Genomic DNA, 15,448 nt, shown 5'->3' with positions numbered 1-15,448 from the left:
CGGCCCTCGGCCCCCCAGGGACCCCAGGCACAGCCCCACTGACCCGAGGGCGGCCATGCGCCTGCGCGGGTCCCGGCGGGGAGCCTTTGGAGCTGTGTCGGGTGGGGCGGAGTCGGGTTGGTCCTGTCCTTGCGGGCCGGAGGCCGCGGCACGGGGCAGCCGGGACGCGAGCAGGAAGGGGTCGGTTCAGGACGTGTGTCCCTGTGCAGGACGTGCCAGGAGTTGCCCGGGTGGGGGCTGGGTGCGAGGGAAGGGAGCACAAAACGTGACGTGGCTTCGTGCACGGCGGTGGCGGGAGCCCAGGGACGCGGCTCCCCCCGCTCGTGTCCACACGCACTTGACCGTGGCCACGGCCGCCCCCGCCAAGTCCAGGAGGGGCTCACGGCGTTTCTCCCCCACCGCAGGGCTACGAGGACTGGCTGCGCCACAAAGCCGACAGCGCCGTGAACCAGTGCCCCGTGCACTTCGTCCAGCACGGCCGGCTGGTGCGGAAGCAGAGCCGGAAGCTCAGGGTGAGTCCCCGCCCGCCGACCCCAGAGGCCCCCAGACGGCCGCAGACCTGTTACGATGAGGAAACAGCGCCACGGGGCTGTTTTCTTTGGCCAAACCTCCGTCTGAAATGGTTTCATTTATTGGATGCAGGCCCACCCTCTTCCCCAAGTACTGCTCACTTCAGGCAAGCTCCTACCACTATCTTTCTTTAACTTCTTACTTCTATGTATTTATTTTTAAAGCTTTAATCGACTTTATTTTTAGAGCAGGTTTAGGGTCACAGCAAATTGAGTGGAAGGTCCAAAGCCTCCCCGTGTCTCCCCCGCGCCCGGTCCCCCATGCACAGCCTCTCGGCCGTCAGGCTCCCCCCAGGCCTGTTGTCTGAAGCGTATGACGTGATAGTAACCAGTCCAGACAGGGAGAGCTCTAAACACCTGTAGAGAAGTTATTTTACAGTAAGGCAGAATCATATTAGTGTGATCAGCTCTACTAGCTGGAAATTTATGAAAATGGGGACAGAAAGCTCCCTGAAAGCTGCATGTTAATTTCTTCTTTTTCAATATATTATTGGTGTAATAATGCATCATTATGTTTAAATTCAAGTTTAAATTATTTAAGTGGATTATTTTCAGGCCTGTGCTAGCCGTTTAGAAGCGCTTACACGTGTGCAGGTGATAAGTATGATTTTTACGGTTTGTCCCCGAGTCATGTCTCGCTGTGAGCCTGGGGGTGGAGCCTGGCCACCCTCCCCCGGATCCTCCTTGGGCTAGTCCTCCCCCTAGTCGCCGCCTCCCTCGCCCTCCCCTGCAGCCCCACCATCCCTCTGTCCGCCCCGGGGCTGCTTTCCTGGCCAGAAGTCCTGGCAGGGCCATCGGGAAGCTGCTGTGGGAGAGAGTCGCCAGCGCTCGTGCACAGGGACAGAAAGGTGGGCCTCCGCGTCTTTGAACCTGAGCCTCTGCTTCCGGGCACATCCCCAAGCCCTGGGAGGGGCAGCCGGTCAGCCTGGGGGTCAGTGGGTATCTCTGGTGGAGGACAGGGTTCGGGATGCCGGGACACTCCTGTTTCAGGTGTCATCAGCACGTGGTCCATCTTCGTTAACCTCATAATAGTTATTATATGTGTTCTATATTGGGGGTATTTTTAAGTTTCTAAACCACATTTTCTTTGTTTTATAAATTTCACCATCCAGGTGTTTCAGTAATTCCCCTCCATTAGCCTAGGTTGGCGACATTTTCCTAGTGGTCAAGGAGTCAGGAGGTGGGGAGCTGGGAGGACAGCCTCTCAGTATGGGAACAGCAGTGGGGACCCCCATGTATATATTAACAGGCTCTTTCGGACCCTAGGCTCCAAATACCGTTTCCTTTAACAACTACATTTCCTTTGCAAAGTCTTCTATACTTTTAATAAACATCTCTTCAAAAACAGACCGAAACAGTACCTGTCAGCAGAAAATTGAATTTTTAATGTATCGATCTCCTATGGGGAGTGTCTGCCCTGTATCCAGCCTGTTTTACCCGAGAGGATTTTAATGGAGTCTGTGAGACAAGGAGGGAAGCAAAGGCTGCTTGTGGCGAGAAAAGGAACCTTCAACTTGTCCACCTCCAGGATTTGTCCTCGCGTGGATGGTGTCACACAGTCTGTAACTTTCATGCAGCTGAATTCCCTTGGGACTCACCCAGGTTGGGCATCTGGACGCCTTCCTTTCGTTGCAGAGTCTGGGGGGCGGTTGTGGCCCAGGTGAAGGATGTTGATGTTTCTCCAGTTTGGGGCCGTTCAAATAAAGCTCTTGTGAACTTTTGTGTACAGGTTTTTGTATGAGTATAGTTTCCGTTTCTCTGGCATAAAAACTCAAAGAGTTCAGTTGCTGGGTTGTCATGAAATTACGGTAGAAGGAACGGCCAAACCATTTCCAGAGCGTCTGCACTGTTGTACCAGCAACGTGTGAGGGGCCCGTTTCTCGGCCTCCCCGGTGGCGTTGGGTGTCTCGCCGTTTCTTCTCTCGGTCGTTCTGATTGTCGGTGCGGTTTAAGTGTGTGCTTCCCTAGAGGCTGGTGAGCATCTTACCGTGTGCTTATTTGCCATCAGGGCATCCTCTTCATGAAACATGTGTTCATGGCCCTTACCCATTTCCTACTTGGATTATTGAGGGCTTTTACTGTTGAGCGTTGGGAGTTCCTCTATTCTCGAACCTGGTCCTCTGTCAGAAGTGCCTTCATGGGGTATTCCGCAAAGCAGAAGTTGTTCATTTTGATGGAGTCCCATTTACTGATCTTTCCTTTTATGGCTGCTGCCTTTCGTGTCAAGGTCAAGAACTCTTTGCCAAGCCCTGGAGCCCAAAGGTTGTCTCCTGTTTTTTTTTCCCTGCAAGTTTTATAGTTTTATGTTTCAGATTTAACTTCCTGATCCATTTTGTGTTACTTTTTACGTCAGGTGTGAGGTTTAGGTGAAAGTCCCTTTTTTGGCCCAGGACTGACCAGGTGCTCGTCTGTTGGAAGGGCTGTCCCCCCTCCATCGAGTGGCTTTCGTACCTTTGTCCAAAGTCAGTTAAGCGTATTTTCGTGGGTCTGTTTCTGGGCTCTGGGCTGCGTCGCGATGGCCTGTGCCCGTCTTCTGTGGGGACCACCGGGGACCATTCAGTGCTGATCACTGCGGCCACGTCACAGGCTTCATGCCCGCAGGGTGACCGCCCACCTCATCTGCCTGCTGGAATACAAATGGTGCAAATATTTCTATCATTGCAAAATAGAATATCGCAAACTATTCTGTCATAATGCACTGTGAAGATCCCAGGTCTAAGGCTGGGGCATTGACCTCACAGGTCTTTCCTGGGTTTGGGCCAGATGTCCGGGCAGCGATGTTTCTCAGTCATATTAGCATCCACACGCCTTCCTGCAGGTAACACCGTGATGGTGTCTGTGGGAGCCGCTGCCTGGAGCCCGGCTTTCGGTTCACGGTGCTGCTGTCTGTCTGTCCCGCAGGTCGGGGACATCGTCATGGTCAAGGAGGACGAGACCTTCCCCTGTGACCTGATCTTCCTGTCCAGCAGCCGCGCGGATGGGACCTGCCACGTGACCACCGCCAGCCTGGACGGAGAGTCCAGCCACAAGGTAACGTGCCTGTCGTTTGTGCCCCGTCGGGACCCGTCGGGACCTCCGCATCCTCCCAGCTGTGCTCCTGTGGGCAGAAGCTGCACCGGGCATGAGGCTCTGTGTTCAGGGGAAAGCCAGGGACTGTTTTCCTCTCGTTTGCTTCTCCCTGTTTCCCACTTTCTTCCTTCCACCCTCAGCCCCCCTAACGACCAGCCTCTCAGGTTAACAGAAGCAGCTCCACGTTCCTTATTTAGCTGCGTCGTTTAGCGTCGGTACCTAGTTAAGGATGGAAGGAAGAGATTGTTGGAATTTTGAAGTTTCCATTCTACTGGTCCAAGTTAGTGACTTGACTGGACTGGAATTGTGTGAAAAGTAAGTCGTGAGTCTAGATTTTGCCCGACTTACATCAATGAGTGTCTTTTTTTTTTTTTTTTTTTTAATTTTTGGTTGCGTTGGGTCTTCGTTGCTGCGCGCGGGCTTTCTCTAGTTGTGGCGAGCGGGGGCTACTCTTCGTTGCGGTGCGCGGGCTTCTCACTGTGGTGGCTTCTCTTGTTGCAGAGCACGGGCTCTAGGCGCGCAGGCTTCAGTAGTTGTGGTGCACGGGCTTAGTTGCTCTGCAGCATGTGGGATCTTGCCGGACCACGGCTCTAACCCGTGTCTCCTGCATTGGCAGGTGGATTCTTAACCACTGTGCCACTAGGGAAGCCCTGTGAGTGTCTTTTTGTTAAAATATCTTAGTAAGGATTTTCTGAAATTATGATTCATTTCTTACGCTCAATATGGAATTCTGTACCAGCAGCTACAAAATTTTAATTAACAATCACAAAAGAAGAAACACATCGCTAGTAATTTTAAGGATTTCATTGTTTTAAAAGCCTGGAAGCTTCCAAGGAGTTTATGAAAGTGAGCCTTGCTCTGAGGCTCTGGCTCCAGAAGTGCAGCTCTAACAGTGCCTGAATGCCGCCCGTGGACACAGGCGATTCTATGCGGGAAAGCACCAAAGGATGCCCTAATCCTTTGTGGGTGACTTGGGGTGTCACCATATGAAGCCCCATGGGGTTTCCCACGTTTACTCTCACATTTTCTATGTAACGAATCCCAGGAGGGGGGACCCTTCTGGCACAGTCAACTGTCAGGGAAAGCAGTTCTGGGCTGGAAAGCGCTGGGTGTCCAATGGCCGTTGGAGCTTGGGGTATCGTGTCCCGTCCTCCCCAGCCCCGGCGAGCCGTGCACACCCGGCTGCGGGCAGTGGGCTGCCCTCTGCACCCCGACCCACAAAGGGACATCACTGCCTAGACGCATCCCTGGAGCAGACGCCACGAGCCTCCGGGTGCCTCACTGCTGTCAGGGTGAAGTTCAACAGCAGTCACCCTGGTCCAGACGTGGCCCATGTCTGCACCGGGGCTGCGCTTGGACCTCTCTGTGTTTGTGCTTGGGGGGGCCGGAGTCACCTGAGCCCTTTCCTTAAAAGCAGAGGTCACGCCTACAGTCTTCACATCTGTAAGATGGGGGCAAACCTGTGTTCCAGGGGCTCTTGTGAGGCTATAACTAGGAAATGTCCCAAAGTGCCGGATACACAAGTGCCTCCACAACGTTGCAGGAATGCTGTGGTCACACCCCCTATTGCTCTGAATCCTTTCACACTTTGCCCGACACTCATGGGAGACACGGAGGAGACTGCATCCCCTCCCCCTGCCCCTCCTTCCTGTCTCTTCCCAAGGCTGGTCCACGCATCCACGTTCCCTGGTGCTGTCTGGGCCCATCTTCTCAAAATGGGGTCCCAGACCCCAGCACCAGCATCACCTGGGATCAGGTTAGAAATGCGGTTCTCGGGCGCCACCCCAGACTCACGGCCTCAGAAACTCTGGGGGCGGGGCCTGGGGTCCGTGGCCCCCTTAGTTTGAGGAGCCCTGGGGTCAAGGCCAGGTGAGGATCCGTGCAGAAAGCTGTGCTCCCCGGACAGTGACAGGTGAGGGCCACTTGCCATGCCTGCGACAGCTGTCTGTGAACCACATAAACAAAAAAGAATATTTTAGGTCCCAAATTTGTTTCCTCATTCAGAGCCACCACTCTGACAGATGAATCCAAGTGTCCAGTTTTGAAGAAGAATTCTGTTAGTTGAGGACACTGGGTAAGAATGGAAGAATTTTCTGGCACCTAATAGGTACAGGAATCCCGGTGGTACCTACAGTTCTGTAACCTTGTTACATTTGCAAACTCTTTATTATACACCCTGTCTCGTATGGTAACCAGGCTTTGTAACCAGACTTATTTATATGCCTAAAAAATTAAACATTGGTGCTGCCCTAGGATGGGAGGCCCCTGACGCTGGGTTTGTCTTGATCATTTTGGCTGTGAATTCCCATTTCTTGTCAATCTGCAGACCCATTACGCAGTTCAAGACACAAAGGGGTTTCATACGGAGGAAGATATAGATTCTCTCCACGCCACCATCGAGTGTGAGCGACCGCAGCCCGACCTCTACAAGTGAGCCGGCTTCCTCCCCGGGGTCCTCGCTGCTGTCCGTGCCCATGGCCCAGTCGCGCGGGGGTTTGGAATGAGATTGCAAATCACTGCTGAAAAATTAGGACCTGGTCAAACATACATTACTTCTGTATTTTCATAGTCCAGCAACATTCCAATCCATAAATCTTAATACAAATATTTGAAAAGGCTTAATGGGACTACCTTTGTCGAAGAAAAATGAATTTTCTGTATTTTGAGGAAGTGACTCTAAGGGAAATCATTTAGGTCGTGAGCTAAAAGTGGGAGGAGGGGGGAGGAGTGGTTTAGCCTCACACCCCTGTGTTTCCATTACAGAATCCCAGTCCTTCTTAGAAACGGGTCAGGGGTGAGGAGGGGGGTTCCCCAGAGCCGGGGTCTCGGGTCCTGCCCCCTCCCCGGTTCCCTGTTGCCCTGGCAGTGACCTGACTCTCCTGTCCCCAGGTTCGTCGGCCGCATAAATGTTTACAGCGATCTGAATGACCCCGTGGTGAGGTGAGGATTCCTGCTTCTTCTAAACACTTGGCGATTTCCTCTCTATCGTTCAATTAAACGTGGATTCTTTTCCTGATGAGAGTTTTTCATCGTTGCTGTCCTGCTGGGTTTGAGGGGGGAATTCTGCGTGACCAGAGGTCCGGGTTCCACTCCACTTGCTGGTTTCTCTTGTGTACACGTGTCTGGACGCGTTAACAGACGAACGCCCCCGTGGAGCATGTTCTCCCATGACTCTGTCGAGGGTCTTCTCACAGCCGGGAAGGGTGGGAGCTGGTCCAGCAGGCGAAGGCGAAGGCGCGTTTCCCCAATAGAGACGCTTTCATAGCTGAGCAGACCGTGCGTCTTCGGCCAGGACGTTGAAAGGTTTCTGACTTGGGGGCCGCTTCACTGGGCTGCGTGAATCTGCCCAGACTCACCCCTGGGACACAGCCTCAGTCTTAGACGTTGGGGGATGTGTCTCCCAAGGGCTTGTGTGGGCTCACGTCCCCCGGGGACGGGGGAGTCTGCTTCAGGGATGGGCGGTGGCCAGCGCGGCCACAGGTGGGTGTCCACACCTGCTTCATCAGTGGCCTCACCCCGGGCCGCTGGCGGCGGGAGCCGACTCAGCCCTGAGGTCGTGGCGCCCAGACGAGCCGGCCCTGCTCACTGCAGCTGTGGCCTGTGCTGCCTCACTTCCTGGGCCTTGGGCTTTGACCTGCACGTGGCCTCAGGTCTACGCTGAGGGAACTTGGCTTTCAGTAGGTTTTGACAGCGCTCTCCTTCTTCACAAATCCCGCTGGTTAGAGTAATTATTTTTCTTCCAAGTTCAGCAGTCACTAGATTCTCTGTGTCCTGGCATTGCCTCGTGTATTAAGGAAGATACTGGGCCAGAAGTAGGAAAAAACACTCAGTGGGAAATTACTGCAAAGTAAATCGTCATGGGGTTTATGTCCTTGAAAGGCTCCAGAAATTACTCGCTTTAAGGAGACAGTTGGCACCCCTCTTAGCACATTTTTATCACCATTCTTCATCAGCAGGTTAGCAGTTGCTTTCCAGAATCTGTGGAGGCATTGCCTGCTCGTTCTTAAATACCTGTTGTTCTAAAGGTAAATGCCTGGTTACCTTGGAGAAATAATGTGGATTTCTGTGTCTTGCGAGGGTTAGTTTGAGTCTGAACAAGAGTGAATATATTTAGGCGGATCCGTATTGCCAGCGGGTGAGGCTGGAAAAGTGAGCGCCGCAGGCTTTCCTCGTTTGGTATTTGGACGGAGCTGAAGGCTGAGCCCTTTGGGAAGATAATTACCCATATATTCTGTATTTTGTGTTTTGATACGAGTTTTACTTTAGCTTTTTAAGGATCCATGTGATTCAGCAGACTTTTAATATTTGGGTATTTAGAGACGTTTATAAACTCGTGGTGTGGACAGCTGTGAGTTATATATCTAAGCTCTCAGTCTTTTTGTAGTGATGTTTCTTCATCCTCCTGTCCAAACTAGAAGTGAAGTACTTTTTGAAGTAAATTATTTTTAGACTCCCCAGAGACACTTCATAAAAGGGCCGTTTATTTCCATAAACACCTTGGACAGGAGCTGTCCTAAGTGTCAGCTAACAGAGGCTGACAGTACTTGTAACACAAGCAGACAGCACGTGTGCAGCCGGACGCCTGTCCCGCGTGGCTGTGAGGCTGGGGGACGCACCCTGAGGCCATGGGACAGCCCTGGGTAGGCCCGTCGGTCGGGGCGGGGGGGGGCCCTGCCCACGCACCCTGCTGGGCAGCCCTCCTTTCTCATCTCCAGCCTGATGTGGTCCTGAGCTGGGTCAGCTAAGTATACCGAACACATTTAAGCTTACCACGTTCAGTGGACTCTCAGCCTTCCGCGGTAAAGGGAAATTAAATGCCGACAAAGTGAAAAGCAGGCTTTAGCAAACTGTTCCCTTTACCCCAGATCAACGCTTTCCCTTTACCCTCCGGAGAAAATTGGGAGAATATTGTGAATGGCAAAATTAGTGCATCTGGATTCTGCCTATTTCCCTTCTACTCTTGGGAAACGGGAAGAAATTATCACTCGGTCAACAAAGGGGACCGCGTGTCCACGAGCCCCTGCAGGCAGAGCGTCTGTCTGCGGCTCACTGTCGCGTCCAGAGGGCTTGTTTTTGCGCGAATGGTTCTCAATGCCTCGGTCGCTGCGTGGGCCCCGGGATCGCCCCAGACTCCCAGGCCACCCGCGTTCAGGGGCCCTCGGGGCTCAGCTGCAGTGCTCGTAATGCCACGCAGGGCCTCACAGCCTTCTTCCCTGAGGGCGCGACTGTGTTGTGTGCGTGAAACCCCCGAGGGTGCGGTAGAAACAGCTGAGTGAGGCGCAGGCACCGCGTGGGGTCCCCGGTGCCTCAGGCCTCAGACCTGAAGCCTGTTAGGAGCGGGTTTCCGGGTTGGTCCCTCGAGCGGCGCTTCTGACGAGTGCCCAGGGGCTGCCCCAGCACCCTCGCTGTCACCAGTGGAGCACGTTTAAAGCCTTGGGGTGCGGCCCCGCGGGGCTGGGGCAGGGCCGGGGCCCTGGAGGGGCTGACTCTTCCGGGATCTCCCAGCAGACAGGTTCTTCCCGCCCCCCAGGGAAAGAGCACAAGCTTTTACATGGGCCCGGCTAGCTTTCCTAGTCCGAGCGCAAGCAGATCTTCACTGAGACGGTCTCCTCTCAGAGCGAAGCGTGTGGAGCCGTGAGCGGCTCCTGCGTCCTCTCGTGCCGACCTGCTTTCTCCATTGCCCTGTTTCTGGTCGTCCTTATCTTTGCAGGCCGTTGGGATCGGAAAACTTGCTTCTTAGAGGAGCCACGCTAAAGAACACCGAGAAAATCTTCGGTAAATGTTTTAATTAGTGAATTATTAATAATAGCTTCTAAAACCAAGGCCGTTAAGCAGTTGGAATCCGTAGATTTAACCATGGATGAAAGCGGACCATAAAAGCGTCTCTGTGAGCTTTGAGGGGCTGTGGATTTATGGCCGCGGCAATTTTCCTCACTAAGAAAACCAGCCGCCGCGTATAACCGCAGTCCACAGAGCCGTGACACCTGAGAGTGTAGCTTGCAAATTAAGTGCCTGTAGTTTTTGACTCAGACGTGAACTTACATCTATGAAAGGATTCACGCAGTGTAGTTCTGCAAGAAATTTCCTCTAATGGCTGTATTCATTTGCTAGTATTTCCCACTTCTGGTGGGTTACTTTTTATGTTTTAACTGAAACAACTTATAAATATACAAATGTGTCCCGTTGTTGGAAAACTCAATACATTAAAATCTGAACCTAAAAACAAAGGGCGGATTGCTCTTTATGCAGGAAAAGAAAAGCATTCCTTTGGTCTGAAGAATCCTGTGTGACTTTTTATGAACAGCTAGCTTGCCTAGAAGAATTTAAAATATGACCCGTTTTGTCCAGAATTTCATTTTTATCGTAGCTGTGCATACTTCACGATGTAGAGCAAGACACCGTTGTGGTGGTGTTCTAACATCCGCTCTGTACTTTATAGGTGTTGCTGTTTACACGGGCATGGAAACCAAGATGGCGCTGAATTATCAGTCAAAATCCCAGAAGCGATCTGCTGTCGAAAAGTAAGCTGATTGCCCCGTGGTTCGAAATGTGTAAAAACTCATCCGTGGCTTCCCACTGTGGCAAACCCCCGCAGATGGGGAACCATTTTCCTCTTAGTCTTACTAGCAACTCCTTCATGGGATCTGATGGACAGTCAAGCGGGTTATTTAGACCTTAGATTGACAGCGTTACTTTGTGGGGACGTAAATGGCCACGCACCCTCAGCCACGTCTGCAGGCTCCCGCCCGCGCATGGACACCTGGAGTTCTGGGTCAAGGTCCATTGCGGGTGCCCAGCATCTCCTCCCACCATTTCATGAAAAAGTGAAAGTTCAGTCACTTTTCTGATACGGGTTCAGTGAGGAAAGCATTAGCAGAGGGAACAGTCTTCTTTTCATTAAATGGTAAAATCCTGTTAATGTCAAGGACACAGTTGAATTTGTAAGAAAACATGGCCCAGAATGATGTCTTCTTTGCCTCTCGCAAAAGTGTGTCCTTAACTTGAAGTGTACAACTGAGTGTCCTCGTGTAGCGTAATGAAGCGCTCCGGGCTCCTGGGTGATCTGTGGGGAGACTGTTGAGGCATCGTCTGTCTGCTCCTGGCAAGTCGACCTTGAAATGTGATCCTGGGTCTCTGTCCATCCGTGGCTGCATCAGATATGAACTTGGACAGTTGGTTCTTACTAAAGAAGAATGCTTAGTTTCCAGATGTCTGCACTGACAAATTGGTTTCAGAAATAGATATTGGAAAACCAAACCTTCTTCATAAGCTCCTAAGATACCGGCTAAGGATTCAGCACTTTTCCTATGCGGAGGGCATTCACTCGCTCCCTCCCTCCCCCCTTCCTTCGTGGTGATAATCTCCAAGTTTGGAACTCACTGGCTGGTGCTCCATGGTAGAAGAAATTGATTTCTGGGTGTTCTTTGAATTAAGAGTCCTAGACCATGCAGAAGCCCTGTGAGCCAGGCTGTGCCCTCCTGTCTATAGAAGTTCCCTGCCCTCAGCACTTTCCCAGGTGGCCGCAGGACACACGCCAGTGCCCACGGCGTGTACTCAGATGTAGACGAGTTCGCATTTTCACTTTTACCCTGACAGTTCGTCGGGGCGGGGGAGTCCTGTTGTGCTGTTCCTGTCTGTTCACAACATGTTCATGCTGACGTTTGTGAGAAAGGCGACGCCCAGCTCAGGTTTCCTCGGGGAGCGGGAGCTCAGTCACCCCCGCTGTCTTGTGTTTCAGATCAATGAATGTATTCCTCATCGTGTACCTCTGCATCCTCATCAGCAAAGCGCTGATTAATACCGTCATGAAGTACGTGTGGCAGAGCGAGCCGTTCCGAGATGAGCCATGGTACAACCAGAAGACAGAGGCAGAACGACAGAGGAACCTGGTATGGAAAGGGACTCCGCAGGCTGTCGCTATGGAAACGTGGGCAGACCGGATGAGGTCTAGGTTGATGAAGTCTTTGTAGCAGACGCCGCGCTCATCGATAGTGAAGGTTGTCAGCTGCCTGCCCCCGCCCCGGCCCTGCGGCTGTAGACCCTGGTTGAGCCTCCTTCTTTGGGTATTTGAATAGTCGAGTCTGAAAAGGTATCGGCTTCCATCCCAGATTCATAAGGACACACCTTAAACACCTAACGCTCAGCGTGGGTGACCTGTATTATAAGGGGGGCTGAGTAACTGCTTATTGGTGAGATACACGGCCCCTAATTAGGTAATAGATGGATGAAAGGAGCGTCTCGATGACGATGGGAAATTACAATAAGAATTGGCTTCATTTTTACATACTCCTATTTATCAAAAATGTTTTCCCCCAAACCAGTGAGTTAATTTGATGACATGTCCTCTGCTTAAAGCAGTACAGTCTCCTGCTGGGCCTACTGCGTCCACCTGAGCGGTGTGCAAGTCCAGACCTGGACCCGCTCAGCTCAGAGCAGGGCCGTGTGCAGGTCCCAGCCTGGCCCCCACTTCCTTCCTGTGTTCAGTCCGGCCTCCCATGAGACAAATGGCTCAGAATAAGGATAAAACTATACAGAAGCACCCTTTGTACAGACCCCTAAATGCGGTCGTTTATCAGACTCTCGAGGGAAACTCGCAGTAATCACAGCATACAGCGTCCTGCGGGCTCTCAGCTGGAGACCCACCCCCGCTCCCCGCCGCCTCTGAGTGTGGCTCACACCCCCCGCCACGCCCCCCGCCCCCAGCAGCGCAGATGTCAGGCAGCTCCTGTCCCAGGCCTGCCACGGTGCTCGAGTCGGGTGCGGGGGACAGAGCTGACGGCCCCCCCGCTGCCCCCCGCTGCCCCAGTGGCCTTTACCTTTGGGTTTGAAGCACTTAGTTTAGAAACAGCACTTGTTAAGCTGTGCCTGACTGACTGAGGTTTGAGCCGTCGTGATGCTGGCGGGCGGCAGGGGGGATCACCCTTGGAGCCGTCGTGATGCTGGCGGGCGGCGGGGGTCACACGCCTTCTCTTAGCTCCTCAGAGCCTTCACGGACTTCCTCGCCTTCATGGTCCTCTTCAACTACATCATCCCCGTGTCCATGTACGTCACCGTGGAGATGCAGAAGTTCCTCGGCTCCTACTTCATCACCTGGGACGAAGAAATGTTTGACGAGGAAACGGGTGAAGGGCCTCTGGTTAACACCTCGGATTTAAACGAAGAGCTAGGACAGGTCAGGTCTCCTGAGTTGTCTTCTCTCACTGGCTGGCCGTTGAGCCCCTCTCTTTTATGTCCCCAGGTTTCTAGAAGCTACGTGATTCTTATCACGCAGGCAGGTCATCAGGATGGTCAGATGGGAACGTTTCCATTTCAGCTCGTGCACAGAGGGCGGCAAAGTGGCTTTTTAACTTTGTGTGACAGTGCAGGGTGCTCTGGGTTTACGAGTTGTGCAGACTCATCACATTAACTCACTGCCATAAGCTCATCGTGGCCTTTCTAAGTGGTGCTGATTCTGGGTTTCAAGGGAGAGTTAGCAGCGAGCCTGCTCACAGGGGCTGCCCTTGGCTGTCCCGTCCCATCTTCTCGGTCCTCACGGCCCCGGTCATCATCGTCAGGGTGGGCAGAGTGAGACCTGAGTTTCAGTCTCACGGTGTAGAGTTCAGAACCCCTCCACTGCACCTCTGCTCCAGGCTGACGGCTCGCGGCCTGGGCTCTGCACTGGCAGCTCTTGACCTGTAAAGTGGGCGTAGTAACAGGTACCCGCCCTGCAGCGTGTCCCGCGGACAGGACGTGCGGGTGGGAGCCCGCGAGCGGGAGCCCAGCGGGATGGGTGGAGCGGGGACTCGCCGGGACCCTCCACCCCCTCCCGGGCCCGCGGGTCTCTGATAGCCGGCGGCGGGGGCTCAGGGGGGACCCGTGTTCCCCACAGCTCACAAGGTGCCCACAGGGTCCGGGATCCCCACCTTCTTTCAATTCATCGAGATCCAGGGTTTAAAACTCCGTGTAGTTTTCACACTTGCCACAGTTTTCTATCAGAGATTTTTGTCCCTTGACTTGTTTGAATTCTGTCATCTTCCAACCCTTAAGCGATGCTGCAGGCTTGGACCTCCCAGGCCTTATGGGATAAGCTCATCCCACCCATACCCTTGATTTTTTGGTCAGATCGGATCCAGGACCAAGCCCCCAACCCCTGCCGCGTCTCTGTCTTTCTATGAGATGGAAGGAGAAAAGTGTAGCAAGTCCCCCCGCGGCCCCCGGAGCCAGGCTGTGTCCAGACGCTCGCACGCACGGCGCTTCGGGCAGGGACGGCCAGTGTGCTCGCCGTCCGGCCAGGGAGGCCGCGCGGTTGGATGAAAGCCTTGGAAATCGCTTCGTTGGGACGAGGCTGCCTTGGGGGGTCCGAGGGCCCTCGAGGGGCAGCAGCTCCCAGCCGAGTCATGTCCGCAGGTGGAGTACGTGTTCACGGACAAGACGGGCACCCTCACCGAGAACAACATGGAGTTCAAGGAGTGCTGTGTGGAGGGCCACGTGTACGTGCCGCACGCCGTCTGCAACGGACAGGTGCTCCCCGCCGCCGCTGCCATCGACATGATCGACGCCTCCCCGGGCGCCAGCGGGCGGGTAGGTGGCCGTGCTCCTGGCCGTGCGTCCTGCTGCCACCTGGCCACGGGCGGGTCATGTGAGGGACCAGGGGCACCTCTTGTCCTGGGGTCCAGGACAGATGCTGCCCTCCGGCGACTCGGGGGGGCAAGAGCTGTGAGTGTCCCCATCTGCACAGGCGTCCCCAGGTGCATCTGGCGGTCACATCAGGGTTGGGGCAGCTATCTTCACGTGGCCAGGTGGGGAAACCGTGGACTGAGACTAGTCAGGCCCTGCGTGCTCACACACGGACACACAGACACACACTCGCACACAGACACGGGCGCACACACAGACACGGGCACACGTGCTCACAGACATGGGCACACACACACAGACACGGGCGCACACACAGACACGGGCACGTGCTCACAGGCACGGGCACACACACACACAGACACGGGCACACACGTGCTCACAGACACACACACATGCGTGCTCAGACACAGGCATACACGTGCTCACAGACACACAGACACGGGCACACACGTGCTCACAGACACACACATCTGCACACAGACACATGGACACACACCTGCACACACACAAGGCACACACACACAGACATGGACACACACCACACACACAAGGCACACACGTGCTCAGACGCAGACACACACCTGCACACAGCCACAAGGCACACACGTGCTCACACATACATACACGCTCACACATGGACACGGACACACACACACACACACACACACACTGGCTCTGTGGCTCCAGGAGGGCCGTGACCCTCGGCGGCAGTCGCCCAGGAGGCCGTTCCGGAAGCTTTGGTGGCTGCAGAGCCTGCGTGGAGCCCCAGGGGACTGAGGGGGCCTGAGTCAGCCCTGCTTCAGCGGCCTCTTGGGAGCCGGTGCGCGCGTGCCTCTGGTGGTGCAGAAACGGCCTCTTCACCCCCGAGCCTCGGGGGAGGGCCCGGTGGTCTGTGGCCTTGCGGGGCGTCGCACCTGCCTCAGCTGCCCACCTGGCCTGCGCGAGGCCAGCCCAGCCCTTCTTGGCCCCCTCAGTCTCGGTCACACCCCAGGGCGCGGGACGGCTTCTGGGAACCCGGGGATCGCAGGCCCGTCTCTTCTTGTGGCCTTGAACCCACGGCCTCCCGGAGGTCCGTGTCCGTTTTCGTCTGGACCGCGAGAGCAGAGGAAAGGCAGCCGGACTCCGCTGCCACCGCCAGAGGTGGCACTAAGACTCCCTGACCCCCAGGGCTGCAGGCCCGGCGTCGTTGCTTA

At 54.4% G+C, this 15,448-nt stretch overlaps 1 protein-coding gene across 7 annotated transcripts in view; it reads left to right on the top strand.

Moving 5' to 3' along the window:
- The first annotated feature begins 410 nt into the window (after positions 1-410).
- Positions 411-15,448, top strand: part of ATP11A (ATPase phospholipid transporting 11A) — a 52,901-nt gene continuing 37,863 nt past the window's right edge. For all 7 annotated transcript variants that reach the window (XR_003434624.1, XR_003434623.1, XM_027115802.1 and 4 more), the window contains exons 1-9: positions 411-512; positions 3,471-3,599; positions 5,965-6,068; positions 6,528-6,578; positions 9,349-9,413; positions 10,078-10,159; positions 11,377-11,527; positions 12,613-12,810; positions 14,025-14,198. Coding sequence is in view for 5 of the 7 variants with exons in the window: in XM_027115802.1 (XP_026971603.1) it covers positions 3,486-3,599; positions 5,965-6,068; positions 6,528-6,578; positions 9,349-9,413; positions 10,078-10,159; positions 11,377-11,527; positions 12,613-12,810; positions 14,025-14,198 (939 nt within the window). In the remaining 2 variants the exon portion in view is untranslated. The remainder of the gene's footprint in view (positions 513-3,470; positions 3,600-5,964; positions 6,069-6,527; positions 6,579-9,348; positions 9,414-10,077; positions 10,160-11,376; positions 11,528-12,612; positions 12,811-14,024; positions 14,199-15,448) is intronic.

Source organism: Aethalodelphis obliquidens, unplaced genomic scaffold, assembly GCF_003676395.1.
Source record: "Aethalodelphis obliquidens isolate GAN/ISIS:26980383/991018 unplaced genomic scaffold, ASM367639v1 scaffold15, whole genome shotgun sequence".
NCBI lineage: Eukaryota > Metazoa > Chordata > Mammalia > Artiodactyla > Delphinidae > Aethalodelphis > Aethalodelphis obliquidens.
Note: the sequence above shows the minus strand (reverse complement) of the source record. Positions and strands in the feature narration are given on the sequence as shown.